This window comes from Eubalaena glacialis, chromosome 2, assembly GCF_028564815.1.
Source record: "Eubalaena glacialis isolate mEubGla1 chromosome 2, mEubGla1.1.hap2.+ XY, whole genome shotgun sequence".
Classification (NCBI taxonomy): Eukaryota; Metazoa; Chordata; class Mammalia; order Artiodactyla; family Balaenidae; genus Eubalaena; species Eubalaena glacialis.
Genome location: NC_083717.1, coordinates 160,586,104 through 160,605,199, shown reverse-complemented (window position 1 = coordinate 160,605,199; position 19,096 = coordinate 160,586,104). Strand labels below are relative to the sequence as shown.

General features: G+C 36.5%; 1 protein-coding gene across 11 annotated transcripts in view; it reads right to left on the bottom strand.

Moving 5' to 3' along the window:
- Positions 1-19,096, bottom strand: part of GPHN (gephyrin) — a 615,197-nt gene that overhangs the window by 243,579 nt on the left and 352,522 nt on the right. For 6 of the 11 annotated variants that reach the window (XM_061180933.1, XM_061180924.1, XM_061180928.1 and 3 more), the window contains exons 6-8: positions 18,194-18,260; positions 11,914-12,186; positions 10,478-10,585 (exon numbers count right to left, since the gene is read on the bottom strand). In XM_061180933.1, the coding sequence (XP_061036916.1) occupies positions 10,478-10,585; positions 11,914-12,186; positions 18,194-18,260 (448 nt within the window). The remainder of the gene's footprint in view (positions 1-10,477; positions 10,586-11,913; positions 12,187-18,193; positions 18,261-19,096) is intronic. The other 5 variants (XM_061180931.1, XM_061180925.1, XM_061180927.1 and 2 more) reach the window with 1 other exon arrangement.

The window sequence follows — 19,096 nt, the reverse complement described above, 5'->3', positions numbered from 1 at the left end:
CCTCCCCGTGTCCTCAAGTCCATTCTCTAGTAGGTCTGCGTCTTTATTCCCGTCCTGCCCCTGGGTTCTTTATAACCATTTTTTTTCTTTTAGATTCCATATATATGTGTTAGCATACAGTATTTTTCTCTTTCTGACTTACTTCACTCTGTATGACAGACTCTAGGTCCATCCACCTCAATACAAATAACTCAATTTCATTTCTTTTTATGGCGGAGTAATATTCCATTGTATATATGTGCCACATCTTCTTTATCCATTCATCTGTCAATGGACACTTAGCTTGCTTCCATGTCCTGGCTATTGTAAATAGAGCTGCAATGAACATTGTGGTACATGACTCTTTTTGAATTATGGTTTTCTCGGGTAAAGGCCCAGTAGTGGGATTGCTGGGTTGTATGGTAGTTCTATTTGTAGTTTTTTAAGGAACCTCCATACCTCTTACTGTTCTCCATAGTGGCTGTATCAATTTACATTCCCACCAACAGTGCAGAAGGGTTCCCTTTTCTCCACACCCTCTCCAGCATTTATTGTTTGTAGATTTTTTGATGATGGCCATTCTGACTGGTGTGAGGTGATACCTCATTGTAGTTTTGATTTGCATTTCTCTAATGATTAGTGATGTTGAGCATTCTTTCATGTGTTTGTTGGCAATCTGTATATCTTCTTTGGAGAAATGTCTATTTAGGTCTTCTGCCCATTTTTGGATAGGGTTGTTTGTTTTTTTGATATTGAGCTCCATGAGCTGCTTCTAAATTTTGGAGATTAATCCTTTGTGAGTTGCTTCATCTGCAAATATTTTCTCCCATTCTGAGGGTTGTCTTTTGGTCTTGTTTATGGTTTCCTTCACTGTGCAAAAGATTTTAAGTTTCATTAGGTCCCATTTGTTTTTGTTTTTATTTCCATTTCTCTAGGAGGTGGGTCCAAAAGGGTCCTGCTGTGATTTATGTCATAGAGTGTTCTGCCTATGTTTTCCTCGAAGAGTTTGATAGTGTCTGGCCTTACATTTAGGTCTTTAATCCATTTTGAGTTTATTTTTGTGTATGGTGTTAGGGAGTGTTCTAATTTTATTCTTTTACATGTAACTGTCCAGTTTTCCCAGCACCACTTACTGAAGAGGCTGTCTTTTCTCCATTGTATATTCTTGCCTCCTTTATCAAAAATAAGGTGACCATATGTGCGTGGGTTTATCTCTGGGGTTTCTATCCTGTTCCATTGATCTATATTTCTGTTTTTGTGCCAGTACCATACTGTCTTGATTACTGTAGCTTTGTAGTATAGTAAGGAGTGCACTTTTAAGCACTTGCTTAAGCCCACGAGTATCTTTTCTTGGCAATTGGAAGTGAATCCCAAATACCAACAGAACTTTACTTAGATGACTGTTTCTTTAGGTTTAAAAAAACTAAAAAACAAAAACAAAACTAAACAAAAACAAAAACAGAAAACAAAACCTTTTTTTAAAAAATAAATAAATTTATTTATTTATTTATTTTTGGCTGTGTTGGGTCTTTGTTGCTGCGTGCGGGCTTTCTCTAGTTGCGGTGAGCAGGGGCTACTCTTTGTAGCAGGGTGCGGGCTTCTCATTGTGGTGGCTTCTCTTGTTGCAGAGCACCAGCTGTAGGTGCATGGGCTTCAGTAGTTGCGGCATGTGGGCTCAGTAGTGGCGGCTTGGGGCTCTCGAGCACAGGCTCAGTAGTTGTGGCATATGGGCTTAGTTGCTACATGGCATGTGGGATCTTTCTGGACCAGGGATCGAAGCCGTGTCCCCTGCATTGGCAGGTGGATTCTTTTTTTTTTTTAAATATCATCTCTTTTATTTTATTAACATTATTGTTATTATTTATTTATTTTTGGCTGCGTTGGGTCTTCGTTGCTGCACGCAGGCTTTCTGTGGTTGTGGCGAGGGAGGCTACTCTTCGTTGCAGTGCGCAGGCTTCTCATTGTGGTGGCTTCTCTTGTTGCAGAGCGTGGGCTCTAGGCACGTGGGCTTAAGTAGTTGTGACACGCAGTTCAGTAGTTGTGGCTCTCAGGATCTAGAGCGCAGGCTCAGTAGTTGTGGTGCATGGGCTTAGTTGCTCCACGGCATGTGGGATCTTCCTGGACCAGGTGTTGAACCTGTGTCCCCTGTATTGGCAGGTGGATTCCTAACCACTGTGCCACTGGGGAAACCCGGCAGGCAGATTCTTAACCACTGCGCCACGAGGGAAGCCCCAACCCCATTGTTTTTTGATTTGTGTTTTGTCTTTGTTTCTAGTTTGTGCACTGCCAGGAAATTATTGCTTCCTGGTGGCCGCAATGCTTGAGACTTTGCTTTTATGGTCTGATCATTTGGTGATCTCTGTAAATGTATTATAGATGTCCATTCTTTGTTGGCTGAAAGATGACAGAGAATCCTATTTGTAGTCCTACTTGTAGTTTTATTTGCCTATTTCTCCATTTTGAGCTCAAAACAATTAAGAAATTGGTGCCCTCTGGGAAGGAGAACAGGTCTTTGACACAGTTTTTGTGTTCTGTATTTACTCTGGACCTGTGGCTGAAGCTGCAGAATTGAAATTATGAGCTCTGTGTTTATCTGTAATTCAGAAAGACCTTTACCCTTTACCACTGTGAAATGTTTCCCAATCTCTGGGAAGTATAAAGCTATATTGTCTCTGAAGTTAAAGGAGCTCTGTTTTGACTGGCTTACAGAGATAAATGCCTAAATAAGTTAATTATTCCTAATATTTCCCAAAATAAACTGAATTTCTAATACTTCAAATATGCTAGACTTAAGAAAGAATCTTCTACTAGAAACTAACTCATAAATATTTTAAAGATCCAAGTTCATATAATTAGGGTAAATCTTTGGCAAATAAGACTAGCTTAATAATTTTGGTTTAAAAATTGTCTTAAATAATTTTTAATGTTAAATATAATATAAGTACACATTTTGTTTTTCTTGGGTTGCTTTCCCTAAACATATACAGGTTTATTGACTGAAGAAGCTTACATTATTCCTACATAATGCATGTCAGCTTGAACATAATTTCCATGATCTTTAGGTAACTTAAACTTTGGAGTGCATTACATTAAATTAATGGATAATCATTAGAAGCCTAGATAATTTTTAAATAAGATAAAATAGGAAACATCAAGTACTAATCATAAGTAAATTTTTTTTACTGTGGCGAAATATACATAACATTTACTACTTTAACCAGTTTTAAGTGTACAATGAAATGGCATTAAGCAAATTCACAATGTAATGCAAACATCACCACTATCCATTTCCAGAACTTTTTCATCATCCCAAAGAGAAATTCCATACCCTTTAAACAGTAACTTCCCACTCTCCACTTTCATCTATCCTATTTTCTGCCTCTATGAATTTGACTATTCTGAGTACCTCATGTAAGTGAACTCATACAATATTTGTCCTTTATTTCTGGCTTATTAAATTCAGCATAATGTTTTCAAGGTTCATTCATGTTGTAGCATGTATCAGAACTTCATTTTTTCTTTTGGCTTAATAATATTCAGTTATATGTGTATAACACATTTTGTTTATCCATTTATCTTTGGGCTGTTCCCACCTTTTGGCCATTGTGAATATAGCTGCTATAAACACTGGTGTACTAGTGCTTGCTTTCAATTCTTTTGGGTATATAAGTAGAAGTAGAATTGCTGGATCACATGGCTAACTTTTAGAAGAACCACAAAAGTGTTTTTCTCTGTGGTGGTACCATTTTATACTCCCTCCAGCAATGCCCAAGGGTTCCAATTTCTCCACATCCTTTGCCAACACTAATTCTCTGGGTTATTTGTTTTTTTTTTGGGGGGGGGGATTGTTTTTTTTTTTGATAAAACACCCAAATGGATATAAAGTGGTATCTCATTGTGGTTTTGACTTGCAGTTCTCTAATGACTAGTGATGTCGAGTATCTTTTTGTGTGCACGTTGCTATTTGTATACCTTCCTTGGAGAAACGTCTATTCAAATCCTTCACCCATGTTTCAATTGGGTTCCCTTTTTTTTTTTTCTCAGTTGCAGGAGTCCTTTTTATATTCTAGATATTAATCATTTCTCATACATGTGATTTGCAAATATTTTCTTTCATTCTGTCAGTTGTCTTTTTCTCTCTTGACAGTATCCTTTGATGCACAAAAGTTTTTAATTTGATGGAGTCCAATTTATCTATTTTTTCTTTTGTTGCATTGATTACTAATCATAATTTTAAGTTTATATACTTTTGCTTATTTTTATTTGCTATATAGATGCTAGAAATTTGTGTCATATTTATGAACATGTTCCTTTTTGCTACTTTAACAAGTAGTCAAAGGACTGCATGTTGCTGTAGAAAATTATATTATGCATGTTCATGAGCTTTGCTGTCTGCTAATATATACGTATGTCAGATAGTTCTTAATTATCTACCCCAAGTTTTCTCTGTGAAATAGAAATGACTTTCATTAAAAGTTATACTTAATATGAGTCGCTGAGACTATAGCAGAAGCAACAGTGATAGAGATATACAACTGAGCATGTGCTTTTATTTTTTTAAGGGAAAAAAAAAATTGCCCTAAAGCAGCAGTCCTCGAACGTTTTGGTCTCTGGACCCCTTTACACATTTAAAGTTTATTTAGAACTCGTAGAGCTTTTGTACATGTGGGTTATAACTATCAATATTTACTGAATTAGAAATCAAAACAAAAATTTTATGAACTTATTACTTCATTTGAAAAAAGCAATGATTAACATGTTGCATGTTAAATAAACTATATCATTATATTATTATGAAGATAGTTTTCATCTTGTGGGTCATTTGAGAAAGAACTGCAATCCTAAAGCAAGGTATCAGTTTGTTCCAGAATATTTGAAAGAACATAATGAAAGATAAAACTTGGAAAGTGAAGATTATTTCCTTTGATTTATAATGCCCGAGCCTGAAAGTAGGTTATAAAATGTGTTAAAATACACATTCACTTAAGACAAGGTTCACTTAATTTTGATGGGCTTCTTTCCTTGGCTTACTGATTAGTGCTTTTACCCACTATCTATGTAATCTGCCTAGGTAGCAGAGATCCTGTGTCTTACCAGAATAATTTTCTCTGCTATATGTTAACTTTATTATATGCTTGAGTATTTAAGGGGAAAAAGAACAAAAAGTTCCTCAGTTATGAAAGAGTTACTTCTTAATAACTGTGTTACCTTTTGTGCTTTTAAAAATGCTTTATTGTCATTTTAATAAAAAATGGCAACCAAAAAATTATTTCTCAGGCATCCATGATCCTATCTTAAATCAAGTGTCCAAATTTCCTGACAACTCTAAATCAAATCAAATTATTAAAAAATTTCAGGGTATCTTTCACTGAAAACTATCTTTGAGATATCCTGGCAGTCTCCTAGAAATCACAGAAATTTGTTCTTTCACCATAGATAAAGAGTGATGAAAGATATAATTAGATTTGTTTGATGAGTTACAACTATAAATTTCATGGGAAGTCGTCATATCAAAAGAGAAGCCCAGTCTTCTCTAGGTTAAGTTTATATAAGCAAAATGTTATTAATATAACCATTTCATTAATTGTGTGCTTTGTGTAAAGGCCCTGGAGAATTGTCAATTACCCCCAGTCCCTAATGTTTTTACTGTAAGGGGAAATATTGCTTAAAAACTTGTGAAATAGTTATATTCCATCCCTCAATAGAGAATTTTACTCCCTGCCATTCTGATATTAGTGGTTACAGTTAGTAACTACAGCTATTAAGTTCCTGTCATCTACAGATGGATTTTGATGCTTACCTAAAAGTTATGCTGTAAGCTACAGACCAGAGCTTGTGCATTTAACAAGAAGGACAGTTTCACAAGCCTCATAGAAAGAACTGTACCAGATACTTCCAACTACTGACACTTCAAAGAATATACTCTTGGGTACAGACTGCTGAAGTGATATAGCTTAGATAACTTTTAGACTATAATAGTGGACTGGGTTAGTATTTCCAAAACTCTCATTAGTCTAGAAGCTGAAAGCTTCATGAAAGCAAACTGCTAAGCTAAGATCTAGTAGAATGAGAATTAATTACATAGGACTGAGTAAACAGAAGAATTTTTTCGTGGCTATTTGTTCGGAATATTATTGATGTTTTAAATGTTCTATTTTCAGGGTATGTGAAGAAACTTTTTCTTTCTTCTCAATCTATATATAACCCACACAATTTCATAGATCCTGATTTCTTAAAACTAAAAATATTTGATTCTCACTGAGTCCCTCAGAATTCAGAAACTCTTACTACGTCTGCTAACTTTTCTTGACAATACAGTGATTTCCATAGATTTATTAAGAATGTCTTCCTTTTTAACAGGATATAATTGGACAAATTGATGGTGGAACCAAGGACTTACCTGTGTCATGTTTGAGAATGGTGCCCATTTAATCAGATATGTCTACCACTTCTGAAGAACAAAAACTGGCTGTACTCACGAAGCTAACACCTACAAAGCCCTCCCAGGAAAAGTGACCTGGTACCTGAAGTAGAGGGTCTCAGCCTTGCATGTGGTAAGGAAGGTCACTTACATATGGTAATGAATTTTTGGTGACCTGGAGAAGAGAGGAATTCACCCAGTAACAGGTACCTGCAGGTGAAACAGGGTGAAGAGATTGTCTGGGGCTTGGTTTCCTAAACTTGGAATGGCAAAAATAGAAACTTTTAAAAGTAAAATGAGATTCCCTATGAAAACTTCCAGACAGAAGTTAATTTTGCAGCCTCAGTATTTGCAAAGCAAACTCACAGAAGCTACTTGGTTAATTAATACCTTGCTGCAGCTAAATAAATAATCAAGCCCAAACTAATGAGATCTGCCATTTTTTTGCAACAAAAATCATTATGAGATTATTATGATTGGGGGTGTAGAGAGTTGTCAGGAAAACGGGCAAGAAAGATTATTAAATGTCCTGATTTGTATACTCTTCTGGGTTATCTGCACTTTTTACTTTCACTATTTTACAACTCTGCAAGTTATAGAAAACTAATGCTAATGCAAATTATTGTCTACAGAAATGCAAATAAATTTTGTCTTGAGACGGAACAATTGATTATTGCCCTGTGTATACTGACCAATTTTGTATCTATTTATAAATTCACCCCAGTCTTTGTGACTGTTGATATATAGAAAACTAATGCTAATGCAAATTATTGTCTACAGAAATGCAAATAAATTTTGTCTTGAGAAGGAACAATTGATTATTGCCCTGTGTATACTGACCAATTTTGTATCTATTTATAAATTCACCCCAGTCTTTGTGACTGTTGATATATGTATGTGTCCTTTGATTTTTTTTTCTTTGAACTGGTTTAACAGCTTACTGTTCTCTCATTAATTAATTAAATAGAATTGACACATTTATTATACATTTCTATGAATGTTATGATTCAACCTTTAAAAATATTATCCTTTAACACATATCATACTGTGTTCTCCAAAGTATTTGATTGCATGGATTTATCTAAATATATTTCTGACTCCAATTGTGCTTATAGCTTAAAGCTTTGTTGCTTGGACCAGCAAACTTCCAGAGTAAATACAGCCTACTGTTCACAGTTCTTAGGTTGTGCAATGCATTTTATCATTCAAGTATTCCAAACCAAGGTCCAAAAATCCTAATTCTCATTCTTTAGAAGAATTTGTAACTAGCTAGTCATCTCCCATAACATCATTCTTTTTCTTTCTCTCTTGCACTGAGAGTTGCTATAGCAGAGAGGTCAAGAGTGATGATTCTGGAGCCAGACTGCCTGCACTTGAATACCAGTTTAGTCTCTAGCTGGTTATATGTCCTTAACCTCTTTGTGTTTCAATTTTCTCATAAGTAAAATGACAATGTATGTAAAGTGTTGGTATATGTAAAATGTTTAGAAAAGTGACTGACAATTAATATTATTTTAATATACTAAAATCATCGTAGATAAGAAGAAACAATAAAACCATATATATATAAATATGTATATTCTTCAATTTTCTGACCAAAACTTTGTGTTTCTGGTCTTCTGTAACGGTATCATTTATCTCCAGGCAAAGCTGTAAGAGTGGCAGGTTGCTAATTCTTACCACTTTCTCTCTTAAGTTCCAAATAAATGCCCTAGGAAGATAGACTCTTCCTGACTAGCCATATCAGTCTAACGTATTTGTTTTCTCCATATCCTTTCCCAAAAGGAAATCAGCAACTCTTTTTCTCCCCAGGGCAAGCAGCAGATTTTCTTGCATCCAGTGGAGCTTGGGGACCATCATTATTATGTGGGACTTCTCCAGAAGATTTAATTTCTGTCAGTAAGACAAGATTTCTTATTATGTATCTCCATGGCTATTTTTGTCTTAAATTCCTCCTTGCTTCTCATTATGCTTGGAGTTTTGCAAGCATAATACAAGCATTATGCAAAGTATAGTTGTAATTTCTTCAGCTTTGGATCCAGTCTCCTTGAAAAGACCTTTACACTTATTTAGTAATCACAGAGGGGCAAGATTTATTTTTCCTTTTTTCCTCCCGTGTGTCACAGGCCCCTACTCTCTGTTCTCTTGAATCAGGTTTCTCACTCAAATATGAAACTTTAGGGATTCCTATTTGATATGTTTCAGTTATTATAAGGAAAACTTTTCAGCTCTTTGATGAGATACTACATACTGAGAATTATTAGTTAAGATGCTTTCTGGTTGCAGACAACAGTTTACCCATCTCTATCTCTAATTAGCTTTTTCAAAGTAACGTATTGGCTCAGGTAACTGAAAAGTCAAGAGGCAGGTATAGTTCAACAGGGGCTGGAGTAAGTGGTCGAAAAATGTTACAGGACCGAGTACCTCTCTTTCTCTCCCATTTCTTAGGAATGCTTCTTTACAGTTGGCTCCATTATTGGCAGGCATTACTTCCATGGTTCCAAGATAGGAATTCTTCGAGTTGTATATTTCCTCATTCATATTCAATAGGAAACAGAGAGTCTATGTTCCTAGTCATTCAAATAAAATCTAAGAGATGAGACCCACTTGCTCCTATTGACCTGAGTTATGTGTTCCTTGAACTAAAAACTGTGGTTACGTGAAATGGATATGCTGATTGTACTAAGCCACCTACCCTGGAGGATTAGTTAATCTCACCCAAACTATATGACTGGGAAATGCAGTGTAGTGTTAGAAAGAGGGATGGGAAATGGCTGCTGGAGAGGCAACTAACAAATATCCATTATGAGAAGCACTTCTCAAGCCTCTTTGTTTCTTGAAAAAGCAAGTTGATCAGTTTGGCAATAACCAGTATTCAGATCACTAGGAGCTAACTATTGAAGAGTTATTCAAATCATTTTCTGTGTAATAATATGAAACTCAGAATATGATAACTTAAAAGCTTGGTTATGAATACAAAACTTCCAAATATTTTAGTTTGAAAACCAGGATAATTATTGTAGTTGCTGTGGTTGCTTTATAATATGAGAATACAAAAGACAGTTTGGTACATTTTGGAATGTTTATAATTTATAGCAAAGCTATAGCTGGAGAATTCAGTTGTCAACTGGAATTCATTAATAATTTTATTAATCAATATTTACATTTTCTACTTGGCCTTTGACTTAGCTAAGTTTGTTTCCAACCAGGCATGGCTTGTTGAATATAAGCGTTAAAGTCATCATTTGGTAGTTTAGCTCCCAAGAGTCGACTGATACTAGTTTTCCTCCCTGCATCCCCCTGAAATCCTGGGTGTTTTTTCTTCCTAAGGATTAAAAACAAAATTACACTTATTACTTATTTTTCTTCTTTTTCCTTTTCATTTTATATTCATATCAGGGACTGAGGTTTCTTTTGCAGCCATGGTTTAAATTGTCACTGCTTATTCAGCTCTACTTATCAGTTTAATCTTTCCTAGCCTGACACTTTTTACAAAGTATCATTCAGCCAATGACTGAAAGAAGTGATACAGACCCTTAAAAGTTTCTATATGAAGATCAGTAATATCAGAATTTGTACAAAGACTCAACTTTCTAAATGGCTGTAATGAGAACATAGTGAAAGAAAAGAAAAAAAGATGCAAAATCATAAGGAAAAAAAGCAAGATTAATACAAATTAAATATTATCTTGACCAATCTGTTTGGATATTAAAACTTAATGTGATCCTCTTAAGGGATTAACTTAATTAAGCCAGGCAATTTATTTTAAGGTATGTGATTAAATTACTAAAGAAAAAAAATAACTTCTGAGCAATGAATTTCTTGAAAGTCATGTGATGAAAGTTCATTGCCACATACTACAAAATCTTAATGATGTTAGAGTACTTTAGGTACAGGAGAAACTATTAAATTCCTTGATGGAAGATACTCAATGGCACTTACACTTTCACAAAAAAGCACTAGTGAAGGTCTTTCAGAATAAAACACATCTTCCGTCATATGCTATAGCCTACCTCCAAGGATAGGAGGTAGGCTGTATGCTTGCAAAATCATTAATGCAAAAGCCTCTTGTCTTACCGGTTCCTCTGCACTGCCTGTTGCATCATGGGAATAACTGATGAGACCAGGGATGGGCTGCTCACCGTGTGCCATGATAACAGCAGGACTGGTGTAGAATGGATGCTTCTAATGCACAACACATAACAACTATGAATATAGTGACAGAAAAACATGAAACTATACAAGCAAAATGACTGGAAAGGAAAAAGGGTGAAAACAAATGGAACAATGGAATGTCAAAAATTTTCAAATGAAGAATGACAAAATTAGCTTAGATTTCAAATGGTACAAGTTTTTTTTAAGATTGAAACTGATGGTACTTTTAACTCTTTTAATTAAGAGTAAAAGAAAGAGAACATACGATGATTTAATAATGTATTTCATCAATCATTTCCATAAAAACAGAACAAACCTCACGCACAACTTAAATACTTACTAGCCTTAAGTAAGGACTTAATGGATCACTGAATGGATCTGGAGACAGAATAATCCCGTCTTTAGTGAAAGAACCACCTACTTGTTGTCTGAATGGACACTTCCAAAGGATCTCTATGATCCTTTCCAATATATACATTGTCAAAAAATCCTCTCATGCTATGCTCATAGCCAAAGTATCTGGATGAGCCATAAAACTTTAAAAATTACTTCATATAGTGATTAGATTTTCAATCTTTACACTCTCAGTGAACAATCATTACTCCCAGAAGTGATATGCTACTGTCTGAAGATTTTAAAGTGTACAAGGTGGGTTATACTAGGTATGGATAATAATGTAAATCATGTTCTGTGACTTTAAGATTATAACTAAATTTACTGAAGTACTTCATGGTACTATATTTACTCCCAGAATTGTTCAAAGAGAACTTGTAATACTTTGATGCTGTTTTAATAATATTTATTACTTTATTAAATTAAAAACACGAATATCTTACATCCATTTCTTCTCTTTATGACTGGGGTAATTTGTGTCCAATAGTTAAATAAGTGCTACTTAACTGCTGAAAAGTCTTGTCTTTAAAAAAAATATTTATTAATCTTCCTCAGCTAATTTCTTGAACCACCTTAGGTATCTTACCTTCAGTTTGGTGCTCCTCTAAGAATTTGTGAATATTTGATGTGCTGAATACATGAACATTGTATATTTACTATGATCACAAAAATGACATCTTCAAAGAGTTCTTAAATGCCACATTGTTTATCATTGGAGCTATTACTTCAATAGATAACAGCAGAATTTTTAATGCCTCAGAACTCAGAACAAAACTTCAATGCTTTCAAGAACTCTACATAATGGAGGGAATATAGCTGTGGAGTGTCATGAATATCCCCGTTCTTTTTAAAGGATGCCCTGAAGTGATATTTAACTTATGGAAGAATGGGATGGAAAGAGAGATGAAATCAATACATTTACCTGTGGGTCCTTTAGATCTCTGGGTCTCTCTCAGCAGGCTTACCTTGGCCGCAATGGCTGCTGCAGTTATATGTGATGAAGAACTATCTTCTGTTGAAGCAACACCACTGTCTTTCTTCTCTTCTTCCTCTTCTTCACATTGAACCCCTTTGTCTTCTGTCTGTTTATGGGGGCTAGTTGTGGGAGGAGGGGAAAGAGGTGGTGGTGGGGAAGGTAAATCTTCAAGTTCATCATGCACTTCTTTTACTTTTACAATGGCATCACGTAAAAGGTCAATGGCATGAGGTAGGGCTGGCAGTATGAACTGAAAGCATTCCTGTATGCAAGAGGAAGAAAAAAAAATGAAGATAAAGCACTTTTATAGGCATACAAAATGGCAGCAATCAAATGTGTTTGTGATTTTGGATCACAAATTTTGGATTTATTTGTGATTTTCTCTCCATCTGTCTTAAGAATGAATCATATTTAATGTATTGTCCTTGCAATGCAAAATATGAAGTAAGCATGGTATATATTACAGTATTCTCCATAAGCTGAAGAACTACACTATATAAGCACACAGTACATTTTTTTTTTTTTAAGTAAAATTTCTATACAACTTTGGGGTTTAAAGATACATTATGAGAGAGCAGGTAAGAATTTTTACCTTTCTGGTTAGAGAAGGATACTAGAACTAACAAACCAATTGAGTACTGAACTATTTTATTCAGAGAGCTAAAGTTCTGACTACAATCATAAAGTATAGCTAGACAACGTTGTACAATATGTAAAAATAGGTATAAGTTTGTACAGCATAAAAGTCAATATAGTCTCTTGGTTTCTTTTTTTTTAGGGGGCAGTGAAGGAAAGTACAGCATTTATTGCAGGGTGCCAAGAAAGGAGGACAGGTAGCTAATGCTCAAAATATATCCATTATTACCTATATTGTATCACCAAAAGAAAATAGGTGAGAATTTTAAAATCAGAACATAAGGCCAGATATGTTTGGGGAATATGTTTGAGCAGAGGTCTTTCTCTTTTACATTTAAAGTAACTTACCTTAAAATCTAATATGTAAAGAAATATCTTACAATTTATGGACTACCTGGAAGGTATCTAATCTTTTAACCTACTGGAAAAATTGTATAGTGAAGAATTTAACTTTAATCAAACAGAGGTCTGGCCTTTACTCTCAGCTTTTGGTAGGTGATCTCTAGTTCCTTGTTACGTCATGCCTGATAAGAGTGTCTCTGTTTGCCTGGGGGCTTTGGCCACTGAACAGTCTAACAATGTGGTTTACTATGAGGGCTTTGGGAAACACAGCATCAGTTTTGCCTCTGGAAAGAACTGGGAATGGCTGACTAGGTCAACCACGTGGGCAATATGTGATCAAGTCCTAATAAAAACTCTGAACACCAAAGGCAAAGGAGAATGTACATAGTTAGCAATACTCTGTGTATACTGTCTTATATTGTGGCTAAGAGGAGGTGATGCTTCCATGATTCCATGGAAGAGGATGACCAGAAGTTCCCTGTTTGGTACCTCTCTTTGACTCTGCCATATGTGCTTCTTTCCTTGGCTGATTTCAACCTGTATTCTTTCCCTGTAATACAACATACCCATAAGTATAACAGCTTTCAGTGAGTTCTGTGAGCCCTTCTAGTCAATTATTAAAAGTGAGGGTGATTTTAGAAATCCCCTCAATTGCAAGTGGTGTCAGAAATGAGAGCAGTCTTATGGAGTGCTCCAACTTTGTAGCTGGCTAACTTCTGCAGCTGGTCAAAACTCCTTACAGTTGGTGTTAAGAAGTGGGATTTGATAGAAAGACCCTGACTCACTGAAACTTGTGATCTGGGAAGAGGAAGGAAGAGAGGGTGGGGGATAATGAATCTTTAAAGCCTAGATGAACACAGGGTCACCCACAGTATGGAACTGCAGCTGTACTGTAATTGGTTACTGGAGATAAAATTAGCAACGAAGTTTTAAAATGAAAGATCTAACTCCTAAGGAGTTATGTCAAAGCACAAGAAATGCAAAATGATAAAAAACAAAGTAAACACACAATTTCTTGGTTAATGGTATCTGTACTAGCTAAAACAAAAGTAATGGAGAATGTTGGGGTGGATCCTGAGGCTGGGCCAAGTTTGGACTCTGAATGGTCTGACATATAGCTGTTAGCCTCAGAGCTGCTTCCCAAGGAAAAATTTATGTTGAAGTAAATAAAGTTGGACTGATTCGTAAGAAAATGGGGAAAAAGAAACAAGAGATTCAAGGGACTTGTCCTAGCAGGGTGGAAATATTTAAATGGTTATTAAGAAATGTATGAAAAAAGTGAGCATTGATGGGGACAAAATAGAGGTCTTAAAGAAGCACTGCTGTGGGCTGAATAGACAGACTGGAGACCCTGCTGGTCTCCTAACATTAAGGGGTCCTAAACAAATCTCTATTTACCCTGGTTTGGAGGAATTAAAAAAGCTAGGAAGCAAAGAAACCTTACCTTGAATCACCTTAAATGATGGACCCATAATCTAATCAATATAAGGTCTGACAAAAGGGTCTGGATCCCTTGACCCAACCCAGGCCTTAGAACTCCAAGGCCATATGCACACAAATGGCTAAAATCATCAGGAAACAGAGAAGAGACTTCTCTGGGACTCCTTGACATGGGAGCTTCATGTACTGTGATCTACAACCTGTTGAAATCCTAATGGGTACAGTTAGAATGGGAAGATATAGGAATGCAATAGTTGATGGGATTAAGGTGAATGTTTGGATAAGAATCAGAATGTTTGGAAAGTGAACTTTATGTGAAGTGGTGAATCTCCTTTACCTGAATGTATTATGGGCATGGATGTTGTGGTCTGACTGGAGAATTCGTCCCCTACCTCATATTGTAAAACAGCAGGCATGTAAATCCACTCTTCCACCAATATAATTGGACATGCTAAATGGGCCCACACAGTTCATTAATTTGCTGTACAAAAGCCCTGTGTGGAGTGCAGACTGGGCTTATAGCACAAACTTGTGAGTGCCACCCGACAACAACTGCTGGGATTTTGGACCAGAAAATTTCCATTTGAGAGACAATTACTACTTGCTATTGGACTTTAATTGAGACTGCCCTTATGACTAAAGGACACAAAATAATCCTAAAACCTGAAATATCCAAAAGGTCTTGGGTAATTTCAGAGAAAAGCTCTAATGGGAACGGCAATGCCCAGGAGAGTTCCATAATAAAATGGAAATGTTGCATATAGAATCATGCTACCAGGAGAATGCAAGGAGGTACTCACGAGCAGGCAGCCTCTTTTCACCTAGGGCTGACTTCGGAACCACCTGAGGAGCTGCTGGATCCTATGGCCACTTGGGCCACTTGGGCGGTGCCCTATAAACAGCTTTCTATTGATCAACAAAGAGCTGCTTGGTTTATGGATGGCAATTCCAAGGTGAAGGGACAGCATCCTGTTTGGAAGGCCGCCACTCTGATTGAAGAAGGTAAAAACAAATCAGCTCGATGGGCTGAACTACATGTTTGCCCCTATGTTTGGGTTTTTACTGAGTCACGGGAAGTGTCCAAATGGCCTGGAGGTATGGTCAGGCAGATGGGCAATGGAAAACTGGTCTATTAAAGGAATACCTGTATGGGACATGGCCCTGTGGAAATCACTCTGGGAACGTAAGGGGTATATTAAAGTAGATTATGTTAATGCGCACAAGAAGAACTCCCTTCCAGAACTGGAAGTTGATTGGTAATGGCGAGCAGATATCCTGGTGTACTTGCTTGACATGGCCACCTGGGTCCATGAAATGAGTGGACACTGGAGGTCTGTAGCAATGCAGAGATGGGCTGAATCTAGATATATTCCTCTTACACTCTGAGACACAAAATGCCAATAAGAACTGTTTTGTCTGCTAAAAAGAGAGACAGAGAGGCAGAGGGCTATGCAGCAAATTCCACAGGGGAAAAGTCCTACACATAGCTGTCACGTTGGACTGATGCTTTTAGTCCCTGGAGGCTACAAATGGGTCCTAACAGGTATAGACACTTACTCTGGTATGAGCTTCGCTTATCCCAGAGTAGATGCAAATGTTCAATGTACTATAAAAGGACCAGAACAGAAGATATTGTATCAATGACCATGGAGGCACACTTCTTCAGACCAAGGAACACTTTCATCCTCAGAGCAATAAGTATGATAGAAAATTGAAACGGGCAATTGAAACATTTGTTGTCTAAAATATGAGGAGATAAAGTCATGAAGCCTTCATTAGTGTGTGATCACACTCAACAATAGGGAGGCTAAGTGAGAGTTCCTTCTAGACAGATTCCTCTACTTTTCTGGGAAGAGGGGATGGAAAAGGATGCTTGTACAACTATACTTTTCTCTTTACGATTAACGTTTTTCGTTTTTCCCCACGTCACCTCAACTTTCTTCTTTTCTACCTGATGCAATGTTCCTAGGACCAGGGCTGCAACTGTGGGTGCCAGAAGCAGGGATGATTCTTAAGCCCAAACTGTAACTATACTTTTAAATCTTTATGTCAGAATTCCTAAGGGCCTGATGGTGTAGACTACGTCTTACTCTACCTGGCCAAATTGGGCATGACAGTAAATGCAGTTATATTGCCTGGTGTTTCAGACTGCCTACTAGCTCGGTACCTATGTAACCTTTTTTTTTTTCATCTTTAAGCTAACATTTATTGAATGTCAATTATAAGTCAGGTACTTTAATAATACCGTTTGCTGTTTATCCAGCATTCATTATGTACCACCTATGTAACCTTAACCTTATCTTACATGAATGAAATGGACTGAGTAGGAAGTACTTGCTACACTAGTATTACTGATGGCAATCTGGGCCAGCCCAGTGGCCAAACCAACGGTCTCATTCAAAGATGCTCAAAGGAAATGTCTGAGTATAAATAGAGAGAAGGAGGAATGGCAGTTGAAGGTAAAGGAATGAATAAATGCGTTATGCAACAAGGGAAATCCAGTATTACCTTGGTGTCTCAAAAGAAGCTTAGAACAAAGATGATATTGTTTCTTGGCTCAGCTGTAGCAGATGCCAGAAAGGGAAAAGCCATATGTTGCTGAGACTACTCCTGCTTTTGGAACCTGACAAGTCTGTAAACCTGAGGAACATCGCTCTGGGACATGTTTTGATCATATGATATGATGACGACTAGGATAACTGTTAATGCCTGTGTAGGACTCCAGTAATGTGCCAGTATCTTTTGACTCTTATTTTTCAGGTTATATTTACTAATATACTATGATATGTTATAATACAGGCATTGTTAATAAGATTATATGCTGATATTGATGGTCATATATACTGGGAATTTGAATTAAAGCCTCCTCAATATGCAATACCAATGGGAAATGATTGGCCTGAGCAAGAGAGCTAATTTCTATGGTAAATAGCTCTGTGAGAATGTATCATAGGGTACAAATAATAGTAGATCAAGATGGAAAATTAGTAAATGAGTACAAAAATATGAAAATTTGTATAATGGCTTTAGAGGATGAATTACCTGTTTCTCTAAATCTATTCCTATCCCACTCTGGCTCCTCCAAATCTTAGGCATATTCACACTGCTACTGATGTTGTGTCTATAATATAAATGCTGTACTAAATACAGATGGCCAGCCATACAAATATGATTGTTTTGTTGTAAGAAAGCCTTGGCCAGAGGCCAGGGGGTAGCTTGTGTAATAAAGAATTAACCTTACCCAAAGAGAGTAAGCTGGCCTTTGCCCTCAGTTACTGGGAAATGAAAGGAGGAGTGTCTTTGTTTGCCTGGAAACTCTGGCCACCAGACAGTCTAACAGTGTGATTTATGATGGGGGCTTTGGGAAATGTGGTATCAATTTTGCCTTTGGAAAGTGTTGGAGACTACAGGTATATGGGCAGTATATGATGTGCCTCAATAAAAACTCCAGATGCTAAGGGCTTAGAGCTTCCCTGATAAGCAACAATCCCTGTGTTGTTACACACTGATGCCCGGAGAGCAATGTGTTCATGATTCCACAGGGAGAAGATATTAGAAGCTCTCCATTTGGTACCTCTCCTTTATTCTGTCTTATGCACTCCTTCCCTTGGTTGATTTTAATCTGTATCCTTTCCCTGTAGTAAACCATAACCATGAGTATACCACCTTTCAATGAGTTCTCTGAATCCATCTTGTGAATTACTGAAACTGAGGGTGCTTTTGGGAAGGCACTGAACTGCAATTGGTGTCAGAAGTGAGGGTAGTCTTGTGGAGTGCTCCAACTTTTTGTTTGGCTCTCACAGTGGCCAAAATTTCTTACACTAAACCATATAAATCTCAAGATAGCTTACCTGAGATCCTTTCTTGCTACCTGGCAAGTTAATTATGAGAGTTTTCCCTCTGATTCCACATACAGGCCTGGAAGGAAAGAGAAACCTGATGAATACTAAATTAGAACGATAGTTGGTTTAAATACATTCAACAACAAAGATCAATCATTGTACTTTATATGTGAACAACTGTTTTAGGAATTAAGTTGTTATAGCTAAAGATTCACCAATTGTTATACAAATTGGGCACTCACTCTGGCTGAGGTTTTTATAATAATGGTTAGTGCAGGGGATTTGAAAAATGCACTGAACATGAAATCAGAATAAATTAGCCACTTTAAAGAAATACTGCCCAAATTATCTTCTTCCTCTAACTTCAACTTTTTCATATTTCTTACAGTTCTAAGAATTCAATGAGATAGCATATTAAAAATGACTAGTATAGTAATATCTATGTTCAAAAGTCTAACACATAAGGCACTCATGAGTTGAGTGAGATGTTTAAACTCTTGCTTCTCAGGAAGTCTATAAGTTTTAAAGTAAGACAGGTCTCTCATAAATCAATAGCAGTGGGGAGAGTTTAGAGAGCTCAGCTGTTAACTGATTCATTGATAAACAGTGTCAATTTAAAGTAGAAAGGTCTTTCAGAGATCATTGTAAATTTTCAGGCCACTTTTAAACCAAGTGGTTAGATAAGAAACATAAACAGTGGAAAAGCATGGAAAACTGGAATAAAGAGTTGAAGGCCTATATTTCATGACAGTTCAAATCATGCTCTTCCAATAATTGGCTGTGTTACTTTGACCTGGTAATGATATCATTTCCATCATTTGAAAACAAAAGGACTAGATTAGATTAGTCTATTTCTAAAATTTCACAACTTAGATTGTAAGTCACATAAGAATCTTTTCCTAAGACTTCTGA